Source organism: Alligator sinensis, unplaced genomic scaffold (genome assembly GCF_000455745.1).
Source record: "Alligator sinensis unplaced genomic scaffold, ASM45574v1 scaffold112_1, whole genome shotgun sequence".
Taxonomy (NCBI): domain Eukaryota; kingdom Metazoa; phylum Chordata; order Crocodylia; family Alligatoridae; genus Alligator; species Alligator sinensis.
Genome location: NW_005841892.1, coordinates 1,624,755 through 1,647,267, shown reverse-complemented (window position 1 = coordinate 1,647,267; position 22,513 = coordinate 1,624,755). Strand labels below are relative to the sequence as shown.

The window sequence follows — 22,513 nt, the reverse complement described above, 5'->3', positions numbered from 1 at the left end:
TCTTGACTGCTAAGTAGCACAGATTCATCAGGATCTGTGGAAAGTGACCCCACGCACATTTAGTCTGCAGATGTGGGGTTTTAATCCTCTTCAAGCTGAAAAGGACAGTGATTTTCGTTCTCCAGTTTTCTGTTGCTTTTTTGTTTTTTTTTAATACGAAGGGCTATGGTTGCTGTGCTTTGTGCTGAGTATGATGCTGTCAGCATACATTAAATGTGTTAAGAGCATGTTTAGCAGATCGTACCATTCTAAGCATTTAGGCACATTGGGTGCATCTACATGTGCCATTAAGGTGATGTGATAAACCTTGATACTGTTCCTGCAAGAGTCAGCTGCTCCTGGGCACAGCATCAACACATTTTCCCCCTGGACTGCAGCAGTTTGAGCAGGGGCAGAGCAGACCTGGGCTGGCAGGAGGCCTGGAGTCAGCCCCAGGCACTGGGTGGTAGCATCAGGTGGCAGAGGAGCTGGTTGGGGCACAAGGGAGCTAAAGTGCAGAACTAGGTGGTAGGCAACCCCCACACTTTAGCACCCTCATGCCCCAGTCAGCCTCTGTCAACATCTACACGTGTTTTGATGAAGTTACGTACTCCGCCCTAAGATAGTACTGTCCCCAACAGTACCATCTTCTAGAGGAGTTAATTTAATGTGCTCTAATACCAGTGCATATGTAGATGGTGACACTTTACTATGGAGCTAATTAGTCAACTCCACAGTAAAGCACTTGTGTAGATGCACCCACTGACTGCTACATTGTGCATTTCGTCTGGGCTTCAGTATGAAATAGGCACCAACATATTCAGTTGTGTCCGGATAGTAGAGCATGTTCATTGGTAGCATTCTAGGTACTCAGGGATTTTTTCCGGGTGAAAACTTAGGGGCCTATGGCTTTCAGGTACCTGAGATGTCACCTTTGAACCCAGCCACTTAAAGTTCACCTAACTCCAATGCGCTAAGTGCTTCTGTGGATATAGGCTTAGTGATTTTTCTAGGCTGATGCTGAGATTCTGTTGCTTAGCAAGAAAAAGAATGTGAGCTCCCAGATCCCACACTGACACCAAAACTATCGGAACTTCTTTCTCTTGAAGAAAACAGAAACGACAGGAATGAAGCCAGACTGTGAGTGCTAGCAGAGAATGGTGGTGCTTAGTAGTAAAGAAGTGTGGAATTGGTGATGGTTTGAGAGGAGAGAGGCAGAACTCCCTTTTGGATTATTCCTTATCCCAGACTGACAACAAGAGATCCCAGAGATATCAGAGACAGTCTGAAGTGTGTTATTGGATGGAAAGAAATGGCGAAGTGGAAGAGTGAGATTTTTGTGAGTCATCTTGACAAAAATGGTTATTCCATGTAATGAGAGGACCTACCATAAGAAGCATTGAAAGAACAATCAAAAAGTTACGAGAATAAACCAGGAACAAATGGTATCTTGAAAGCTAGTGAGAATCTGATGACAAGGAAGAGAGAATAACTGATTATACTAAAAGCCATAGATAATTCCAAGAGGATAAGACTGAAGGGCTGTAGAGAGTGTATATTTAAAACAGGGTCTCTCTGAGAGTCGTAACCTATCATGTAAGTTTGTAGGCATGAAGGTCGTTATGTCTAATGCTTTATTTTCCCCCACCTATGAAGATTGGAATAAACAAGATGTATAGGGGCCTCTGCCTTAAGAGCAGTGGGACAGCAATTTAAGCAGCTAAGTGGGTATGATCAGAATAACTATCTATCAACTGGAGTTGATATTTTCATAGTTTTCTTGGATACAAATAATGAGTTGATTTATTTTTGTTTAGATTTCTATGTTGAGAAGTGCATAGAACCAGCATTTCCTGTGGGGAAACATATGTAAAATATACACAAAGTGCATCAATTAAAAAAAGCTGGGTGACAAATAATTACCAGTAGCTATCATGTAATCTCAGAATCCTGTAGCCATTTGTGAAAGTTTTGGAAAAAGTATATTCCCATAATGATATTTATGTGAACTTAATGATTAAGGTTCTTATTAAATAGTGTTCAAGCAGTTTAAAAATGTTTTGTACTCTTGTTTTGTGTCTAGAAAAGTGCTTTCAGAGTAGTAGAGCCTGGATTTTTAAGTATATAACATATCTTATCATCAAAAATGTCCAGATATCAGAAATTACTGATAATCAATGTGTAATTAGTAGATGACAGAATATAGTATCTTAAAGAGATTGTTTACGCAAATAATCTTTTCATATCCAGCCTTTATTTATGAAATTCACTTAATCAAAGGATCTGGTTAACCAATATTTTTGTCTTTTTTTTTTTTTTTTTAATTTCGTATGTGGTTATAGTTCCTTAACCTCCATTTTTAATTGGACTTTTTATTAAGCTTAATGCTAATAGTATCTTGGAATGCTGATGGACTGTGGAAATTGCCTTGCTGGATGTATTGAAAGCTGAAGTACCTAAAACCCTGATTTTATGAAAAGTGTGTATTTTTCATTAATTCCTTGAAAAAAAAAACCCATATATTCATTGCAATAGTTCATGGTCACAGAATACCTTTTTCTAAATAGAAGAAACTTTTGTTTCACAGTATGTATTTTTTTTTTGGAATTTAGAGTATTCTGAAATGATTGTAAACTACAGTTATGGTGATAGTGATGATTTATCTCACAGATATATTAGTTTCTAGTAGTTCAGAAGCTATATAAGACTTACAGAATAATTGTATAGTAATTAACAAAATATGCATAGCATTAAAGTCTTTGAGTTTGGTTTTAGTGAAATGGAGATTGTTGGCCATGATCGTTGTTATTCCACAATCTTGTTTTCATAGACTCATAGGTAAGGAGAGTTGGATGGGACCTCTACAGGTCACGTAGTACAACCCCCTGCATGTGGCAGGATCCAAACCTAACCAAACCATCCTATACAAATCTATTGTCTAACCTATTAGCACAACTACCTTTACCCTGACACAACTACAAGCCATATCACCCTACCTGTCACAGGTAAACCCGGAGGACAACAGTGGCCAAAATCCTGCTGCAAGGATGGTTAAAATACACTTGAGAGATTTTAGGAAGAGGGTAATACCCTCCACTAGAAAAGAAGGCAGCCCCTCTCCCCCCACTCAAACTATATCTAATTATGCACTCATCAGGTATAGATAGGAGGCATTTTGTTGTAGCTGTCATCTAAATGCTAGCGTATAGTCTCCATTGCTGGTAGAGATTTATTGCTGACATTTCTGATTACTGCTCATTAGGAGTCATGTAGGTAAATTCTCCACAGAGATGCAGAGCATTGCTCACAATATTTCTCAGTCACATTTTAAATTCCTGTGAGGATGATAGGTTTGATTTTGTTTCATTTGGTTTTAGTATAAATAGATACTTACAAATGCCAGCACTGAATATATTTTCCACTGATAACATTAAACTTACTTAGAATTGGGGATAAATAATTATTTATTCAAGTTGTAAAGTTTAGAGTTTAGTTTCACTGTGTAATAACTCAGACATAAGGCATAGCACAGACTTTAATCAGGTGAACATGTAATATTTCTTAAAATTTACTTGGTGAAGATTTGAAGAATTATGTATAGCAACTACTGTTAACCAAATTATAGTTTAACTGCTCTCATAGCTGAATTGAATGCAAGAGCTTCTATGTTTTAAAATGAACCAAACTCGGAATTAGTTTTGTTAAATGTTATTAAAATATATTATTTTACTTATTTGTTTGTTTATTTTATATTCTAGGGATAGTTTCCAGAGTTAAATGTGGGGAAAGCTAATCTTGAAGAAAATACATTCATTTTTTATTCCAATTTACATATAGATTACATTGTCCTTCCAACTTAGAGAAGCAGTTATTCTATTTTTGTTTGTTTGTTTTTCTTTTTCCTGATTCCTTTATTTCATTGTGTTTTACCTATCTATTTGTACATCTTTTGGTGATACTTTGCAGAAGTTAGTTTAACATGCTAGTTGTGGAGGTGTGACATTATTGTACTATCCTGCCTATGTGACTGAGGCAGAAATGAATACACAGAAGATTTTTTTTGATAGACTGTGGCCAACATTATAGTTTTGGCAGAGGTAGAGTAAACACAGATGTTTAAAAACATTGAGCTGAAATGGCAGTCTTACCCACTTCTATTGTCATGTAAAACAATATCTGACATATTTTAATTTGTGCAGTTAAAAATCAACATAATTAAGGCAACTTCATTCAAGAGGGGTAAACAGCATTTCCAAAAAGAGCATTCTATGTCAGTTTACAATAGACTCCTAAGTAGAGATGTCGTCCCTCTTAATTGATATGTATGGAATTATTTGGTAACCCAAGTACATTTTTTTAATTATAAGAGTCAAATTTGTTTTACAGATATACGATGGAAGAGACAATACTGCTCACCTGCTGGGTGCATTTACTGGAGCATCACTGAGAGGACTGACACTAAGTAGTACTTCAAATCATCTATGGTTGGAATTTAATTCAGACACGGAGGGAACTGATGAAGGTTTTCAGCTTGTTTACACCAGTGAGTATTTGAGAAAACTCAAACAATAGATTTAGAGTGTTAGGATGAAATAAACATTGTTCACAGGAGATAAATGCAGTCCAAAGGCTAACTGATGATAAAATCTGTAGAATGTTACTACCAACTCACCCATATGTCAAAATAATCCAGTTTCAACCTTCTGCACTAAACAAACATTTATTGTATTGGAACAGTAGCTTCGATGCTACTTAGAAGGTCTCTCTCATTTCTCTTATTTGTAGTTTGATATTTGAACTGCTTTCATTTGCTAGAGGGCTATCTTTAAAAAAAAATCTAGCTGCTGGAGATGGGCAAGAAAAATAATTTTCTCTGCAGTAAACCAGGAAAATTTAGGGTGTGATACAGAGAGACACCTTGTATACCTCAAACAAGTTAGTTGGAGTTTAGACACCTAAATCCAAAAAAAGCAATCCAGAAAATCCTACTCTATCAGTTGAAAAAACAGACTTCTGTGGGGTATTTTAATTTATAATGCATGCAAACGTGTATGTTACTACATTGAATTTAGTAACAAGCAATTGCCAAATGTATGGTGCTTTCAGAGATTTGGTAATGAATATTGACAGGAAGCTTGATTGCCATTTGCTACATTAAGTCTATGTAAGAATAATTTGTATTTCTCTGGCAAACAGATTTGTAAACAGCAGCTGCATTAAGAAGTGGTATGCAGCATATTCAGAGGTCAAAAAAAGGATTCAATTTTTAAAGGTTATATGCATATAACATTTAAAGATTTACAAACCTTGTTTGGTAACATTAAAATATATGAAGATTTAAAAGCCCTGCTAATATAATTCATTAGATATAGATAAAAGGTAGAATTTTAAGTGATTTTCAAGCAGACTTTGGCTTCTACACATCAAACAGAACTTTGGTTACTTAGTATCTGAATATGGAATTGTAGATTGGACTCACAAAAAATCATTGCTATAATATATACTTTGGTTGGTATATTTCAAAGGGGGACCATTTCCTTTAGACCAGTTTAAGACAATACGAGAAAAGACAAAAAGACACACAGACCTCAAATAAGCAGGAAAAGGGAATGTAAAAGGAAAAGGTGCTGTGTTGACACAGAAAGGCAATCATTTTTAATTTCACTAATGTGTATTATAGTTTTAGTCCTTTAACTCCACTATTTTACTCCCAAAACAGGTTTTGAGCTTTCACATTGTGAGGATCCTGGTGTGCCACAATTTGGATACAAGATAAGTGACCAAGGCCATTTTGCTGGCAGCACCATCATCTATGGATGCAATCCAGGTTACACACTCCATGGAAGTAGCCTTCTAAAGTGTATGACAGGGGAGAGAAGGGCATGGGATTATCCTCTGCCATCCTGTATTGGTAGTAGATTCTTTTTTTTTTTCACTTTAATCTATCATGTAATTTAAAAACAAACTGATGGTCCTTAAGTTTGCCAGACGCTTGTTAAATGTGTGTGTCTGTAGTTTGGTGTACCTGTAAAATCCTGCTAAGTATGTTCCATCTTGGCATTTGAACAATGTATGAGTGTGTTTCAGAAATTAACAACAATTTCAAAATAAATCCAGTTTGTGTTCAATGATAATTTACTGGATCACATCACTTCTCTACATAGCTGTAAACAATGAGCACTTTTGAAAATGTCACCAGCACCCCCACTCCCACACTGTGTAGTTTCTCACTTAATTGCAGGCATATAGTGTGGGCAATCATTTTGCCATTTGTTTCTGAAACACCCTCATATTTAGGCAGTAAGTGTTGTCCAAATAATGTTCCTCATGTAGGCTAAATATTGTTCCTCATACAGACAGACAAAAAGCCCAACACTGAATCAGTTCAATCTTTGGAGGTTAGTCTAAGCTTCATAGATTGAACTGATGAGCAAGTGAACAGACATTTAGTTTTAATTCTGGAAATGCAGCCACATGTCTGCAGTCGCTGGGCTAGAAGCCGAGGGTCACTAGAGCATGCTTCCTTAATTGCCTGGAGCAGACAGCTGGGGCCAAGTCTAATCCACCCACTGTGTAAGGTGCAAAGCATCCTGGGATACTGGGGGACTGTGAATTAACTTGAATCTGGAGGGGATCTGGGATAAAAGTTCAATAAACTGATTTAACTTAAATCAGCTAAGTCTGATGCTACATCCATCCAGGTTTATCTTAAAATGGTTTCAACCATTTTGAAAGTGGTTTATGTGCACTGAACTTCCAGTTTCTGATCATTTATACTGGCTTATGTGTAGTTTCTGTCCCTAGCCATAAAGATAACTTAAGTGGGCAAAGCAAGCTTATAAAATGCTTTTTTTTTTTCTGTTTGTAATAGCAATATGTATTTTTAAACTGTAATTTATATAACGATTAATTCAGAAAGCACTTTTCCCACCTACATAGTTGTTACAAAGTACAGGGCAAATTAAAAAAAAAAAAAACTAGGAATAAGGGGAAATAAATATTGTGTTTTTTCAACAAACTTTATATAAAGATACACTGCTATATGAGCAAAGTAGGGAAGTAGAGGCATAATACCCTTTGTGTTTCCTTCTTATTCTAGAGAGTTTTTATTTGTTACTGGGTGGCTGGGAACCAAAGGTTTTATTAGTTTTCCTTCCTCTTTACCATTTGAGTGGAGTAGGGCAGAGAGCTTCCTCCTACCCCTTGGGGTCTTTTTTCATGAAAAACTTTCAGTGGTGTGAAAAACAGTCTTTTCCTCGCTTGCAAGTGAGTAAAAATTCCAGTTTTTCTTTGGATCTTAAAATTAGTGATCTATCCAGATAGTAAATATCCACTGGGTCAGCAAGTCCACCAGATTGGAGTCAAGTAGGTAAAGCCATGGAATCTGGAAGAAGCAAATGCTATGTATACAGAGAAATGTGTGTAGCTGAATTTACAATGCGAGGCAGAAGATAAAAGCTCAGGAATAACTTGTAAATATTGGAACAATAAGTTGTACCAAAAGATGTAGCAAAACATTTTGAAATTAAATTTTTAATTTCAGCAGGAACTAGTATAAAATGAGAAGTGTCTTACCTCAGTATGCTCATAAGTAACTGATTGTGATTCCAGATGGATCTACAGTTAATAGATTGCAAATAGAATTTTAGGAGGCATTTTGCCCCAAAATCCTGTATCTTACAAAAATGAAGTTTCCTTGAAAGGTTCAGATTTAATAACCTTGAAAACCTTGGTTTTCTTTCCACAAACTTCAAAAAGCACGGATGTAGTAAATAGCATGGTCTCTCTTCAAGAATGCCGCTTAGAATGGTTATTATAAGGGGTGATTTCTATTACAAAGGCCTCTGTATTGAGACCTAGCTTTATTCAATAATGACAAATGTAGAGTCAGGCAGAATAATCACATCAACAAATATAGATTGGGGAATGACTGGCTAGGCTGCAGTACTGTAGGGAAGGACCCTAGGGTTACAGTAAAAGATAAGATGAATTTGTGCCAGCAGTGTGCTCTTGTTGCAAAGAAAGCAACAGCATACTGGGCTGTATTAGCAGGAGTATTACTTGCAAATCAAAGGAAGTGATTCTTCTACTCTATTCAGTACTGGTAAGGCTCCAGATGGAGTTTTGCTTCCAGTTTGGGCCCCACACTTCAAGAAGGACATGAACTTTTTGGGAAGAATCCAGTGCAAAGCAACAAAAATGATCAAGGGCCTGAGAAGCAAGGCTTATGAGGAAAAAACAAAAAAAAAAACTAGGGCTATTTGGTCTTCAGAAGAGAAGAGTGAGAGGGTATTTGATTACAGTCTTAAACTACCTGATGCATTATTACAGAGAGGATGGAGATGAGCTTTCCTCTGCGTCCATAGGAGACAGGAATAGGCGCCGTGGCCTCAATGTTTAGCAGGAGAATTAAGGTTGGAAATTAGGAGGAACTTTCTGACTATGAGGGTGGTCAAGCATTGGAAAAGGCTACCTAAAGAAATTGTGGAATCACCATCCTTGGAAGTTTTCAAAACCAGGTTAGACAGACACATGGGTCAGATCATGGGCAGATCCAGAATTTTGAAAGGGGGGTGCAGATGGTGAGGGACATCATCATATATAAAACAACACATTTTTGCCTCCAATTAAAAATACATTAGAAGCTTTACTGATATGTTAGGACTGTATTACTCAGTTTAAGATTGAAGCAAAAACAAACATAGCTTCATTGGAATCTGTGAAATAAGAGCATCATTACCTGGAGCATCTAACAGGCAGCAGAACTGCACAAAAAAGAATATCTTGATTGGTGGAACATCATGACCATTAAAATGAAGAGAGGGTTGTTAACATTGTTTAAATGAAGGATTTAGAAGAGATCAGGTAGATGACAATGAGCCATTAAGTCAGGTGATTCCTTAGCACTGTCTGACTTGAAATTATGCTACCACTACCAGGCAATTGGTTTTAATCTTTGGGTGGAGCAGAAATCAAAGCAAGATGCATGTGTACCAGTGCACCCTCCCTGGATCTGCCCCTGGCTGGGATGGTTTAGTCAGGGATGTTCAAGCCTTGAAAAGGGCCTGGACTAGATGACCTTGTGAGGTCCCTTCCAGTTCTATTTTCATATGATCCTATGAACTTGCTACATTTAGGCTACAGGACAGTTATGAGCTTGTGGTATTTGCTCTCCTGAGTTGGAAACGACTTAAATCATAATTTGTGGCATGCATAGTCTGTGATTCTGCCCCATTTGTAGATAGTATACATAAGCTACTGAGTTTGTACAGTAGGCTGGGCATGTGACTGAGTGTAAGTCTCAAAAATCCAGCCTGGAAAAATCTAGGAGGAGGAGGAGACACAGCCCATCCTCCTTACTGCCCGCCTTTAGAAACTGAGTAACTGGACCTTGCATTAATATTTATTAGATGAAGTGGATGGACAGCAGAGAGGAAATTACTGACCCACTGAGAACAAGAGTTCAGGCAAGAAGTGAGGACCTGCTGCCTTCCATAGCAGTATCCATCCCACTGAGCCACATACCCTCGAGCTTGCTCTCTTCTACCTGGACCCACATGTCTCCTTTGTTGCCCAGAGGGGCAACTAAAAAGGAAGGTTGGTGGTTAGACCAACATGGCAAGTTAGGGAGCTCCACTGGATGAGGGGTCTCTAGAATCTTGATCTCTGGCATTCTTCATGAGTACACTAACAGCTAGGCCACTGGACTAAAACATGGAAGACTCCTCCCTCCTGCTCTGGTGTCTAACACCTTTTAGTCATGTTTTTTGTTTTTTGTTTTTTTTTTACCAGATACAGTATCATGACTCATGCCCACCTATGGGAGGTGCATATGCAACCATGTATCATCCCAGCCAGTATTCAGTCTATACCTCAAGCTCAGTAGCCACGGTTAACTACCATTTGGGCATATAAAGTGAAATAACATTTTGCCCTTAAGCAACTTCTCAAAGTCACAAATATCAATGACAGAGTAGTGAACTAAACCTGAATCTCCTAAGTTTCAGATTGTCACCTTACACAATGTGACATGCACACACATCTTTCCCATACTTGCTAAATAGATTTTTTGGAGAATTATAGCAAAATCACTGTATGCTTTGTATGTAGACAAGCTTCAGAAGAGGAAAGGAAAAGTAGATTTTGATGGCAAATAAAGCCATACTCTAGACTTTTATGTCTCTTTGTGTAGTTTGTTCATAGTAATTAAATAAAGATCAAACTCTGTATCTGTAAGATACTGTTAAATAATATGTTATAAACCCTATAAAATGTTTTTCACATAGCTTCATATTTGCAATGTTGCCAAGCATATTTCCAGAGATTAATGTTCTCTTAATATTAGTACAAACTGAGGAAATTGGTTTAAGAGATAATGAAACCCAGCCAGGCAGTGCACCAGCTAAGCTATGTCAAAAAGGAAGATCAGTCAGAACATTTTGTTCTGCTGTGTGAAGCAGCAGTGATGAAGTTGCTGTGTTCAAAAGTAGAGACCAGTAGCACAAATGGGGTGAGTAGGTTGGGCGCACGTCCTGCGTACTGCCTAAGGGAACAGGTGAGAGCGCCTCATCCTCCCATCTCCTGATCTATCAGCCGGAAGCAGCAGCACAGGCAATGTGTGTCATGGGTTGCCAGGGGATCTGGGAATTGTAAATAGCAGCAGTGGAGTTCACTGTTTGTGATCTGAATCAGGGTTTTGTAGTTGCAGTATGTCTACACTGCAGTGAAATCCTGGAGTCAAACAACAATTTAGAGTAGGCCTTGAAACTGTCTAGAATGTAGTGGCTGTTGGCTCATTTGTAATCAAAATTAAATCAAGTTTATTTTGAGATTACAAGCAAAAATTAACAGTGATAAATACGTCTTCAGATATGTCAGAGATAGAGAAGGGTTAAAAGTAGGTTTTCCTGTTTGTGAATATTTTCATCATTTTTTTTCAAAATTTTCAACCCAAATTAGACCAAACCTTTAATTTTCTACAAATTGAAAATTATTTGGAACTATTTTAAAAGTACATACACTCCACTTTTCTGGAGTTCCTGGTTCTGGCACCATTCCTCCAGGCATACTACTCACACTAAAGGTATCCTAGAAACCACCACATCCTTGCCTAGAGCAGGCCATTAGGAAACCATGAATTGTTTTCATAGATTTCATAGACATTAGGGACTAGACGGGACCTCGTGAGATCATTGAGTCCAGCCCTGTTATAGGCAGGAAGTCTGCTGGGGTCAAATGACCCCTGCAAAATAAGCATCCAAACACTATTTGAAGGAGTCCAGAGTAGGTGATGACACCACCTCTGGGGGGAGTCTGTTCCAGACCCTAGACACTTGGACCATAACGAAGTTTTTCCTTAAGTCCGTTCTAAGTCAGCCTTCCAGAAATTCATGGCCATTAGACCTTGTTATCCCTTGGGGAGCCCTGGTGAATAACTGTTCTCCCCGATCTTGTTGCCACCCCCCCCTTATATACTTATAGGCTGCCACCAAGTCCCCACTGGTTCTTCTCTTCTCCAAGCTGAAGACTCCCATGTCCCTCAGCCTCTCCTTGTAAGGCCTGTTCTCTTGGCCTTTGATCATATGGGTGGCTCTCCTCTGGACACCCTCAAGCTTTTATAGGAACTTTAGATAGGATTCTGGAAAATATTGCTAAATTTGGTATATTATACCAAAAAAAAACCCCCAAATGGTGCAGTCAATTAGCATTTTCTGGAAAAAAATCTTTGTTTCATCAGAAAATTTCTTACCAGATCTAGTCAACAGATATTTCAATTTGCCTTTATAGTCTGAAATCAAAATCAGCATTTGAATGTTCAAAGCACTTTCACAGGAAAGCAAGAAACTGACATGAACAGAATGGCAAAATGGATATGATGTGTTTTCCTCATTCATATAGCTCTGATAAAGAGAAACAGCCTAAATACATATTCAACATTGAAATGAATCATATTTCACTGGTATGAAAAAAATCAGTTATTATTATTAATCATCTTCAAATTTGGAACGGACTTTTGAACATCTTGTGGAGCAAAAGTTTAATGTACTTTTTACTTTCTTTCGTCTGCTAATGAATAATCTGCTAATAGTGTACTTTGTTTATGTCCTCACTTTACCACAAGCATAATAGTCTATCCCATCCTTTGAATTGAACAGTCACTAAGGAATATTTTTTTAAAAGACTTTGTAGAAATTAACAGGTTGGGAAAGTGCCTAAAAAGATATGAAGGAGCCACCTGTCTCTGAAAATTTGCTTTTACCATATCAGAAAATCTATCAAGAGTACCATTTCAATTAAATTTTGTCACAGAGCTTGTAGATCATGAGGTAATAAATCCCTCGACTAAATATTTTAGGTGATGTTAAATCAAAATAGAAATGCATTTTAACTACACCAAGAGATCTAATCAAAGCATTATTTTGGCTGAGGAGTGGACAAGAGAGAAAGCATTAGAGTGATTTAAAAAGGAAGTAAAGCAAAGTAAGGAGGTTTAAAAGGCCTGCGGGGTCTTCATAAAAATTAGGTTTCTCAGAGGTCGGGTAGCATGACCATGAATTATTCAAGTTTGCCTAATGACTGGCTGAGGCCAGCTAACAGGGAGTCGCTTACCATCTGTTATCCTGTAAGAAATATTATAGCTTGACTATGATTATACATATCTGGTGAGAAGTTTTACAACTTTGCTTCTCAAGATCAACTGCTTATTTGTCTCAATGCACATTTTGGCTTTATTTGTTTTATTTCCTTCTCTGCTACTTTTCATTTTCTGTCTTTCTCTTTACATCCCTCTTCATTTGTTATTTTATTCCTACTGCTTAAAGGTCATATCACAGTTTTGGTTTTGAGGGAAACGCACTTGTTGGCTTCATTAGTAGTTTTATTTGCTAAAAATCAATCTTACGCCATGTTCCATGGTAATTCTGTTGCCTTCAGAATGATTGGGAAAGCATAGGAATTACATCAAAATGCATAAACATCTTAATAGAAATACATAGTAACATGCCTTTTAAAGCCTCTGTTACGTCCATATTTAGATTGTTACTTAATAAATACAAGACATATTCAAGCATAACATTTTGATTTATAGTTAAGTTGTATATAAACAAAGATCCAAACAAAGTTTTGAAGAATCATGTGTAATGTAATGATATACTGACAGTAAAATGTTATGTACCGTAATTGTGTTTTCATTAGCTGAATGTGGAGGCCGGTTTAAAGGAGAATCATCAGGAAGAATCTTATCTCCTGGTTATCCATTTCCTTATGACAACAATCTGCGTTGCATGTGGATGATTGAAGTAGACCCAGGAAATATTGTCAGGTATGGTAACTTGAACTCATATTATTGATCAACAAGAACTCAAGCTTCAAAATGTAGATGGAGGTGTGCATTTCCAATACTGAACATTTATGTTGTGATTTTGGTTTAAATATATCTCTGTTTTCAGTGTCACTGCCCTTGCAACTGGGCACTAAAATTGTTGCATATTTGATGAAACATCATGATGACGTGCATCATGGACATGCATCATCAAGGGCATGTAGAAGCCTACAGATACACACTGAATAATACTGGAGACATTTGATACCACAGCCACCAAAAAAACCAGTTAAAAAGACAACATTAAAAAGAAAAGATTGTAGTTCAATAATTAATTTAAAATCAGGCAACTAATAATGATAGATATCATCATATCCGTTACTTAAAGCACCAAAAACAAATGATCCAAAGAATTAAATGGGTATGTTTCAATTTGTGCTGATGATGTTTTGACATTTAAAGTAATGTTATTTTAATATGAGTAAGGAAACAAAAAGATATGTTTTCTTTAAACAGATTTTGGGGACTTTTGTAGATTATTGGAATGGCTAGAGTAATATATTATTACACTAAATGTAAATTCACATATTGTGAGGTACAAAAAATTCAAACTACTATCAAAATATTTTCTATATCTAATATAGTTGTACATATTTACTTTCAAATTCATAGAAACAAAAGTATTGTGAAAAAGACCTTGTGGCTTTAGTTTTCTATTTAAAGATATGTTATTTAGAAAAATAAAATTGATGGAAAAATCATCTTGTTTCTACAGCCTCCAGTTTCTGGCTTTTGATACTGAAGCGTCACATGATATCCTCCGCGTTTGGGATGGTCCACCTGAGAATGAAATGCTACTTAAGGAAATTAGTGGTTCTCTAATTCCAGAAGGCATTCACAGCACACTCAACATAGTGACCATCCAATTTGATACAGACTTTTACATCAGCAAATCTGGGTTTGCCATTCAGTTCTCAAGTAAGTTAATTTCCATTTTTTATATGCCAGGTTGCATATTTTTTATATTTAGTGATTTTTTTTATCTTTATATTTTGAAATGAAATAGTGTATGTTTTATATAATCTTGGTTCTCTTTAACCAGCTCTAGATCTTACTGTCATTGAAACTAGTGACAATTTTCCATTGACTTCAATAAGAGCAGAGTAAGCCCCAAATTGTAGTATGTGTAATACAGTATATTTTTGTTATGGCTGCAAGAGATAGCACTGATTCTTTTTTTAAAATATCTATTTATTTTGGCTGTATTGGCATTGCTTGAAGAGCAAGCAGATGAGAAAGAGCAACAGATCTCAGTACTAGTGGTTTGTCATGAAAGAAGGTGATGTGGGATTATTACGGACTGCATCCATTTCTACTCTTTGGAAGAAAGTCTCAAAGTGAGCATAACTGCTTTAAAAGGCACCTGTTTGCTTGGGCTGCCATTGTGCAGGATGACACAAAGCAGCACCAGGGAAACAGCACCACCTCTATCCTGCCAGTCCTGCTTCATCTACCGGATTTAACAAGCAAACTCTGTGATAGTAATTTAAGCGGTTTCCTTTTTTTTACTCTGTGTTCTGTTGCCAAACAGAGGAAATAATGTGACTTACCATTTTTTTTACTACTTAAAGGGAATATTTTTTTTTCTGAAAAGAAATGCAGATTTAGATCCAGCTTTTTTTTCCCACCAGCAATTGCACCCTTCCATCTATGGTTTCCTCAGGTTCTGTATAACAACAGTGATTCTATTTTAATTCTAAACGTCAACAGTTCTGTTAACCCCCATTTTTCCATTCCTCTTGTTCTCTCAGGTAGGTATGCACCTATGTATAGACACACATGTAAAACTTGGGGTTTAGCAGCTTTAGGAAAAGGAGGAGGTGAGTTTGATGTGTGTGACTGAAAGGGGCTAGGTGGAGAAACATATTTGTTCTGTCCTTTGCTATTTACTGCCATGTGACTCCCCATGTAATAGTTGGATAGTCTCCTTTTTTCCCCTCATCTCAGAGGTCTCTGCTCCACTGGCTTAGGTATGGGCGACCGGTGCCTCCTGATCCCAGGCGGGGCACCAGGCACATCCCCTCCCTCTCCCCCTCCCATCTGCATGGAAAAAAACTACCCCACTTTTGGGGGCCAATCTCGGGGGGGGGGGATGTGCCCCCCCGATGCCCCATCTTATGCATTGCCTATGGCCTTAAGCATACTGTTCTCATAGTTTGAGTCCGGGGCACTATACTGCACAAAGGCATGGGGAGCATTGCATGCTAATCCCATTCATGTACTCACTTGCCTCCCTAAAGAAAAGGTTTTCTGAAGAACTGCTGGAGAGTCATCTGAGTAGAAAAACATTCTGCTTTGCCTTTCTGTGTTGCCATTCTTAGTGCTGAGGTATCATAATAGTAGTACAAGAAACTAAGAGCATGTTGCTGCCTCAGTACTCAGCTCTCCTGCTATCCCAGATCCCTTGTACAACTCTGTTCCCTTGGATATGGACCTCTTCAGCTCCCTGTCCACATCCCCAATCTTTATTCAACCTCCTACATGGTTGTTTTTCCCACAAGCTTTTCTATGGCCTGAATGCCTAGTTTTACCTCTCCCCTTCTCCAGGACCAGTTATTTATCCAGCTACACAAGAGGCCTGTCTTTCTATCAACTGTTCATGCATAACTCCACAGCTTCAGTGGATGCAAAAGCACAAAATCACTTTGTCTTAGAACAGAATTTGACTCTTTTATACATTGTGCAATACATATGAAAAAAAGAGATTAGGAAAACAGTAACGAAAATGGGGTAATGTTACAATGATCTTCATCAAGTGAAAGAAAAGAATACACATCTCAGAAAGGAACATAACAGAAACAAATTGGAGAGGGTTATTAAATAGTTGTTGGCATTCCTTTATCTTGTGTGTCGTAGGTAGGGGGTCTATCAAACTCAAGAAGGCTGCCAGCCAATTTTGCAGGCAGATACTGAGGCTGGCCACCATTTTCATGGGCTGAGCATGGTGGACCTCCCCAAATGCCCTGGCAGTCCCACCCCTCCCTGCAAATTGCCAGATGGCCTGAAATCATGGCATACCCTGATTTAGCCCAGGGAATGCATTAATCCATACATTATTAAGCATGGATTAACAGCTTCCCTGGCTGTTAATCCATGTAATCAGGGTAATTAACCTGTGGTGTCAGGCCACCCTCAAGTGGGTGGGCTGCACAAGAAGCTGCAGCAGGGTCCCAGGCATAGGTGCCAACTTTTATTTTTGGGTAGGGGGTTGCCTAAATTGATGTTGTTCCCCACCCCCAGTGGCACAGCCAGAGCAGAGATAATCAGAACCCATGCAGACAGTGGGGGCAGATGCAGGCTGCCCACTGCATACTCAGAGTTGCCTTCCCCCTGGGAGCCCTGTGCCACCATTGCAAGGCACCCCCTGCCTGCCCAGCAGCAGCAAGGGACACAACCCCATGCTGCCTCTCCAGCCCATATTCCTGTCCGGCAGGCAGAGAGCCCCTCACTTTTAGCAGTGTGGGGCTCCCAGGGGGAGGGCAGCAGGGTGGGAAGTCCCAGGCCTGCCACAGGCAGCCCACATTTCCCCTGCCCTGGGCACAAATCTGGGGGGCATGTGTTCCCCCATTCTCCCCTCCCTGGAAGTGTGAATAATGGCAGGAAGCTGCCTTGCCTCACCCCCCAGACAAGATGTCTGTGGTTCTGTCCCACTGCCCTCATGGGCCCTATGCACCACCCTAGCTGGGAAACATCTTCAGGCCCAGTCCCTCTCCTCTCCCTCCCTCACCATGGAGACCTCGATCTGTCCCCCCCACCCAACTTACCAGCAGGCAGCTGGGGGAGCTGCTCTACACTGCTGCCTGGGGCTGGATTCCTGGCCACATGCATGTGTGTGCTCCCACACATGTACGTGGCTCTCCTATGAACTGCTCCCAGCAGCCCCTCTGAGGGGTCCACAGCAACCTGGGTTTTTGTCAGTCTTTAATTAGGGATGAGTGGTCACCCTAGCCTTTTCCCAAGTGGAACCAGGGCCCTCCGTCCCCCGTGTACTTGGCACCTATGGTCCCAGACCAACTGTGGGAGGCAGCCCAGAGTCTATACTGGGGTCCATGGAGCCCCAGCCTGGCTCATACACGCTTCCCCCGTCCTCCCTGTGCTCCAAGACTGCAGGCTTCCCTTCCTTTTCTCTGCTTGCCGATAACTTGTTTTGTTGTTGTTGTTGTTACTGGGGTTTTTTGTTTTTTGTTTCTTTGCAGTGAGTCTGCCATTTTTTGTGGGGCCCACCATTTTTTGCGGAGCCCACCCAAATTCATGATTTCTGTAAAAAGCATGCAATCTCCCATTTAGTAGGTCTCTAGTTACAGGAATTGCTATCATTACTGTTTGTTATTAAAGTAATCCCTAACACTTTACTATACATAATCCTATTTTCAGTGATTTATAACATTGCTAAACTAACTATATTGACTGAATTTTTTCACAGTACCTGTCTTCATCAGACTTTTTTTCCCATGAGAGGAAGGTGGGGAAAGGAGAAAAGACAACCAAAACTGTTTAACCATTTCTAAAAACAAAACTAGAAAAGATGCATTACTATGCCCTAATTAAAAACAACCTTTAAAATGTCTTTGTTTGAAGTGCTCAAGTGCTCCTATCCTCTAGAGCCAACACTTGAAGTTTGGCAGAGGAATTGGCATGAGGGATAGATTAGGAGTGAGTTGGCAAGGAGATAGCTACTAAGAAGGATGAGAATCATGAGGAGTAAGAACTAGTTTAGCACCGAGGAGCCAGCATTGGGATAAAGTTAGAAGTGGGATGGGAAGGTTTTGAAGGGAGAGAACAGAAGTGATTAAGGTTAAGGGAAACAAGCAGGAGAACCTATGATAGTTAGAATGAATTCTACTCAAGAGCCTGGAATAGAGACTAAGAATCCTACATCTCACCATTTCTCTGGCAAAATGTGTGTCTCATCCCTGTCCATTGTTGGTCCATGTAGAGGATAGTGACCTACAGTTACTTAACAGTTTGTTTGTGCAAGTGGCAGGGGTCTTTGCAGTGGATCCAGAGATTCCATCCCTGGTGATGACCTATAAGGTTGTCATGATGATACCACATAGTAGGGTAGGGGGGGCAAGCTACTGTTGGTGGGCGGAGGGATAAAGCTGCCTTGAATTAGATTGTATCCCTGTCTCTGCCATAGAATTACATTGTGATATCACTTCAACCACATAGAGCAAAGTGTTCAGTTAATTAATAACCTTTAACTAACACAGCCATTTAGCATCTTAACTAGCCCATCAAGACTTGACTATCCCCATACCTAAGCCATGTGCCATATTCAGAGTGAGCTGTGAGTCACCCCTGACCCATAAGCCACCCCCAGTGAGCCCTGAGTCATCTCCAACCCTGGAGCTACACCTGGGGCCCCAAATTACCCCACCAGTCGCCCTTTCCCCCATTTTTGCTGAAACTTACTGCAGCTAGTAATGAGTTGTCCAGGGTCTCATTCAAGCTGCCCCCAGTCTTGTGCATCCTAGGTCTCTGATTGGTCAAGGTGAGGATCAGGATGTGGGTGGGGAACAGGATTCCACTGCTGTTTTCATCATCATCTTGCCATACTGGGCCTGCAGGTGTGCATTACTTAGTGTGGTAGGGAACAAAGGCATAGTCTGCCTCAAGGATCCTTGACATCTCCTTGTGGAACGGGACCATGATTCTTGTGGCACCTGAGATCTTGTTGGAATCCCTGTCCTGAATATACTGCTACCTCATGCACTTGATTTTAATGTGGATTTACTTCCAGTACCACTGGTACCCCCAAGTCACCATTTGGGTTACAATGAACCTGCAACCCAAATGACTGTCTGGTTCTTTTGGCTGCCCTTCCCACATTGGTTTCCTCCTTGCCCCAGATTGCAATGAGATCTAGCACCTTGTCATAAGTCTAGTTTATGGCCCTCCTGCAGGCATGTGGAGAGGACGCTCTCTGGTTTGGATCAGTTTGGTTAACAAAGCTAAGTGATTGCTGTTCAAGTAGGAGCACTCAAGCAGAGGCCTCAGCAAGCTTTGAGGCTTTCAACAGGTACTTGGGGTGATGCCATGTGATCCATGTTCATACTTTCCAAGGTAGGTTGGGGTGTTAGCCTGAGTCCAGGACCCCTTCCCCCCAAACCTCTCCGCCCCACCCCCCATCCCACCCCAGGACAGTATAATTCAGGAGACTGAACAAACTGTCTCCTGGAGTGGGAGTGAGGGAGCTAGGAGCATTGTTTCCTGGGATGCCAGAGGACTGAAACTTCCTTATATTACCTCCATATAGCAGGCCTACATTACCTGAATGTCTGTTAGTATGATCTGTAGATATTCATGCCATGAAAGAGATAAGTATGTTATGATTTTAGCACACTTATCTTAAACATTCAGATGCTCATGTATTAAAGTAATTTAACATGTACTAAGTGTCTCATATGACATAGCCCTTAGACACAATAGTGATGAGGTCCAAAGAAAAGCAGTAGGATATTAGCAACTATATTCAGAGGAGGGTTTGGATTGTAAATAAGGCTTGGGTTCACATGTTGAACAAGGAAGAAAACAAAATACTGAATAGCTGCTCGTTAAGTCTTGTGGAAGAAATAGTATGCGATGGTGAAATTGCACAGAAGGGGTGAAATTGAGGTTTCACAGACAACCTTAATTCTGGCCTTTCCCAACTTTACTTGACTCTGCAGTCTTAACAATATCCTTTTGCTGTAATTGTGTGTGTGTGCATGTGTGAATGCATTTGCACAAAAGTGAATTCCCAAATAATGCGTAATTATTTTCAGTGAGAGATGAATCTAACACTTTATAAGTATGATCCATTCTGAATTCAGTCCTGCTTGCAATGAAGATGATTGGCATTTTGCCATTGCACTTAATGGGGCCAAACTGTAATCTTCTGTGATTTTTAATCTTTGTGGGTCAGGTTATTTTTACACTTAACTTGAATTATCAAACCCAGACTGCCAATACTACAGAGCAGCCTCACTAACTTGTCTCTTATTTTATGACTTCAGGCTAGAAAAAGGATGTGCTGCAAAAAAGGTCAGACCATACTTACATGCTTTTTCATTCTTATTCAACTAGAAACTAATAATTATCTAGGTGTGAACCACAGAATTTAAGATTCATGCAGATTGAAAAGTTTATTCAGATTAGCTATACCTAATGCTTAAAAATATTTATCTGAATATAAAAAAATAAACATTTTCATAAAGAACCACCACAAATTACAATAGTGTCTTGCATGTCAAATACAAATAAGTTCAGAACAAACTGTAATATGAAGAGATTTGACAAAATGACAGCCATAAAAAGAATTACTTTCATATGCATGTCCCTTTGTGTATAGGCTTACTTACCTCGTGACGAGGGCTCTAAAATAAGTTAAATGAAGAATGGGAGACAAAAGCCCATAGTTGCACAAAAAAAGCAGTACAACCTGGATAATGGTGTAGAAGTAGCAGGAAACGGGGAAAAGCTTATAGGAGGAGAAATCTGTGGAGTAATATTACAGTCATTTAAGATGCCTTTAGCGCAGGAAGAATTGGAAGTCCCAGTATCACAGAAAATTGGGAAACAGAAACTTGGTGGGAGAGAGCTTAAAACTAGATTATTGTCATGAATAGTTGTAGTTGGTCCAGAAAAGAAGGACCTAGGGAAAAGAGAGGAGGTGTTACCTTGTATATTAAATATAAATGCGTCCAAAACTTCAGAAGGAATTAGTAGTAAACGTTTTAACTTTAAAATGTGTTAACTTAAAAATGGGAGTACAGGAAGAGCAATGTTATGGCAAGTATCTAATAGGTACCATGAAGCCGGGAGGAAGAGGGGGAGGTAGACAATTTTTTTTCCCCCTAACCACTAATTGAAATATCTAAACTACAGGACTTGGTGGTTATGAGAATGGTTTAAACCATTAAATCTGCTGGGAAGGTAATATAACATAGACAGTTAGCAAGTTTTTACAGTATGCCAGGGATGATTATCTTGGTGCAAGTGGTAAAGAGACCAACTAATGGGAGGCTTCTTTCAATTTGCTTTTTACTAATGAGGAAGAATTGATTGAGAATGTGAAAATGAAAGTCCACTTAGCATGGCATGATAGTATATACAATGCTAAGGAAAGGGTTAAAAAAGTTCAGAAGAGTAAAAACATTGGATTTCAGAAAATCAAACTGATAGGACTGTGAACTATTAGGAAAAACTAAGGGAAAAGAAAAGTGGTTGTTTTTGAAAGAGACAATACGGAGATCAAAGGAGAATGTTGTCCCAGTGTGAAAGAAGTATATAAATGTAGCAAGAGATCTACTTGTCAAAGTCATGACCTCCCCAGTGCCTTGGAACTCTTAAAAAAAAAAAAAAAAAAATGGATTTTATTAAAAATGAAGAGTTGGCCATAAGGTAGGGAAAAATCAGTAAGAACCAAGGCTCAAATTGATATGCAGCTGTCAAGGAACATAAAAGGCATAAAAAGAGCATTTTACTACATTAGATAAAGATGAAGGAAAGAGTAGGAAATCCTTCCTGAATGGGGAGGAGAAGTTGATAATGGTCTAAGCAAAAAATGCTGAAATAGTTAATATTTTTCCTTACTTCAGTCCTCATAAAGAAAGACTATTTGTCAGAAGGTGGGCACAGTTAGCACTGAAGATAGGGGTGTAGGTTTTCACCCTACAGTAGGAAAAGAGCATGTAAAAGATTTCTTAGATAAGCTACATACTTTCAAATCAGCAGGGCTTAATAAGATTCACCTTAGAGCATTAACGCATTGGTAAAAGTAATAGCAGGGCCATTAACTATTATCTTTGAGAACTCTTGAAGGTCAGTTGAGGTCTCAGAAGACTGGAGAAAGGTGAATAAAGTTCAGATCTTTAAAAAAAAAAAAAAAGAAAGAAAAAAGAAGAGCCAGTCAGTCTAACTTAAATCCCTAGAAAGATAATAGAACATATAATTAGGGACCTAATGAAATCGCAATGGTGAAAAATTGGGTGGGCTTCATGAAAAACAGTGGGCTCTGTGATGTTGGTGGGCTCACTGCAAAAATAAAATAAAACAAAAACCCTTATCAGGAAGCAGAGAACAGGACCCTGCAGTCCTGGAGTGGGAGGGGAGGCGGGGAGACATACTGGGGAGGCAGGGATGGAGGCAGAGGAGGGAGGGGGAAGGATG

General features: G+C 39.1%; 1 protein-coding gene across 3 annotated transcripts in view; it reads left to right on the top strand.

Moving 5' to 3' along the window:
- The window catches only part of CSMD3 (CUB and Sushi multiple domains 3), a 1,313,655-nt gene that overhangs the window by 931,328 nt on the left and 359,814 nt on the right, over positions 1-22,513 (top strand). For all 3 annotated transcript variants that reach the window (XM_025197227.1, XM_006018073.3, XM_006018072.3), the window contains 4 exons: positions 4,366-4,522; positions 5,699-5,890; positions 13,174-13,300; positions 14,076-14,278. In XM_025197227.1, the coding sequence (XP_025053012.1) occupies positions 4,366-4,522; positions 5,699-5,890; positions 13,174-13,300; positions 14,076-14,278 (679 nt within the window). The remainder of the gene's footprint in view (positions 1-4,365; positions 4,523-5,698; positions 5,891-13,173; positions 13,301-14,075; positions 14,279-22,513) is intronic.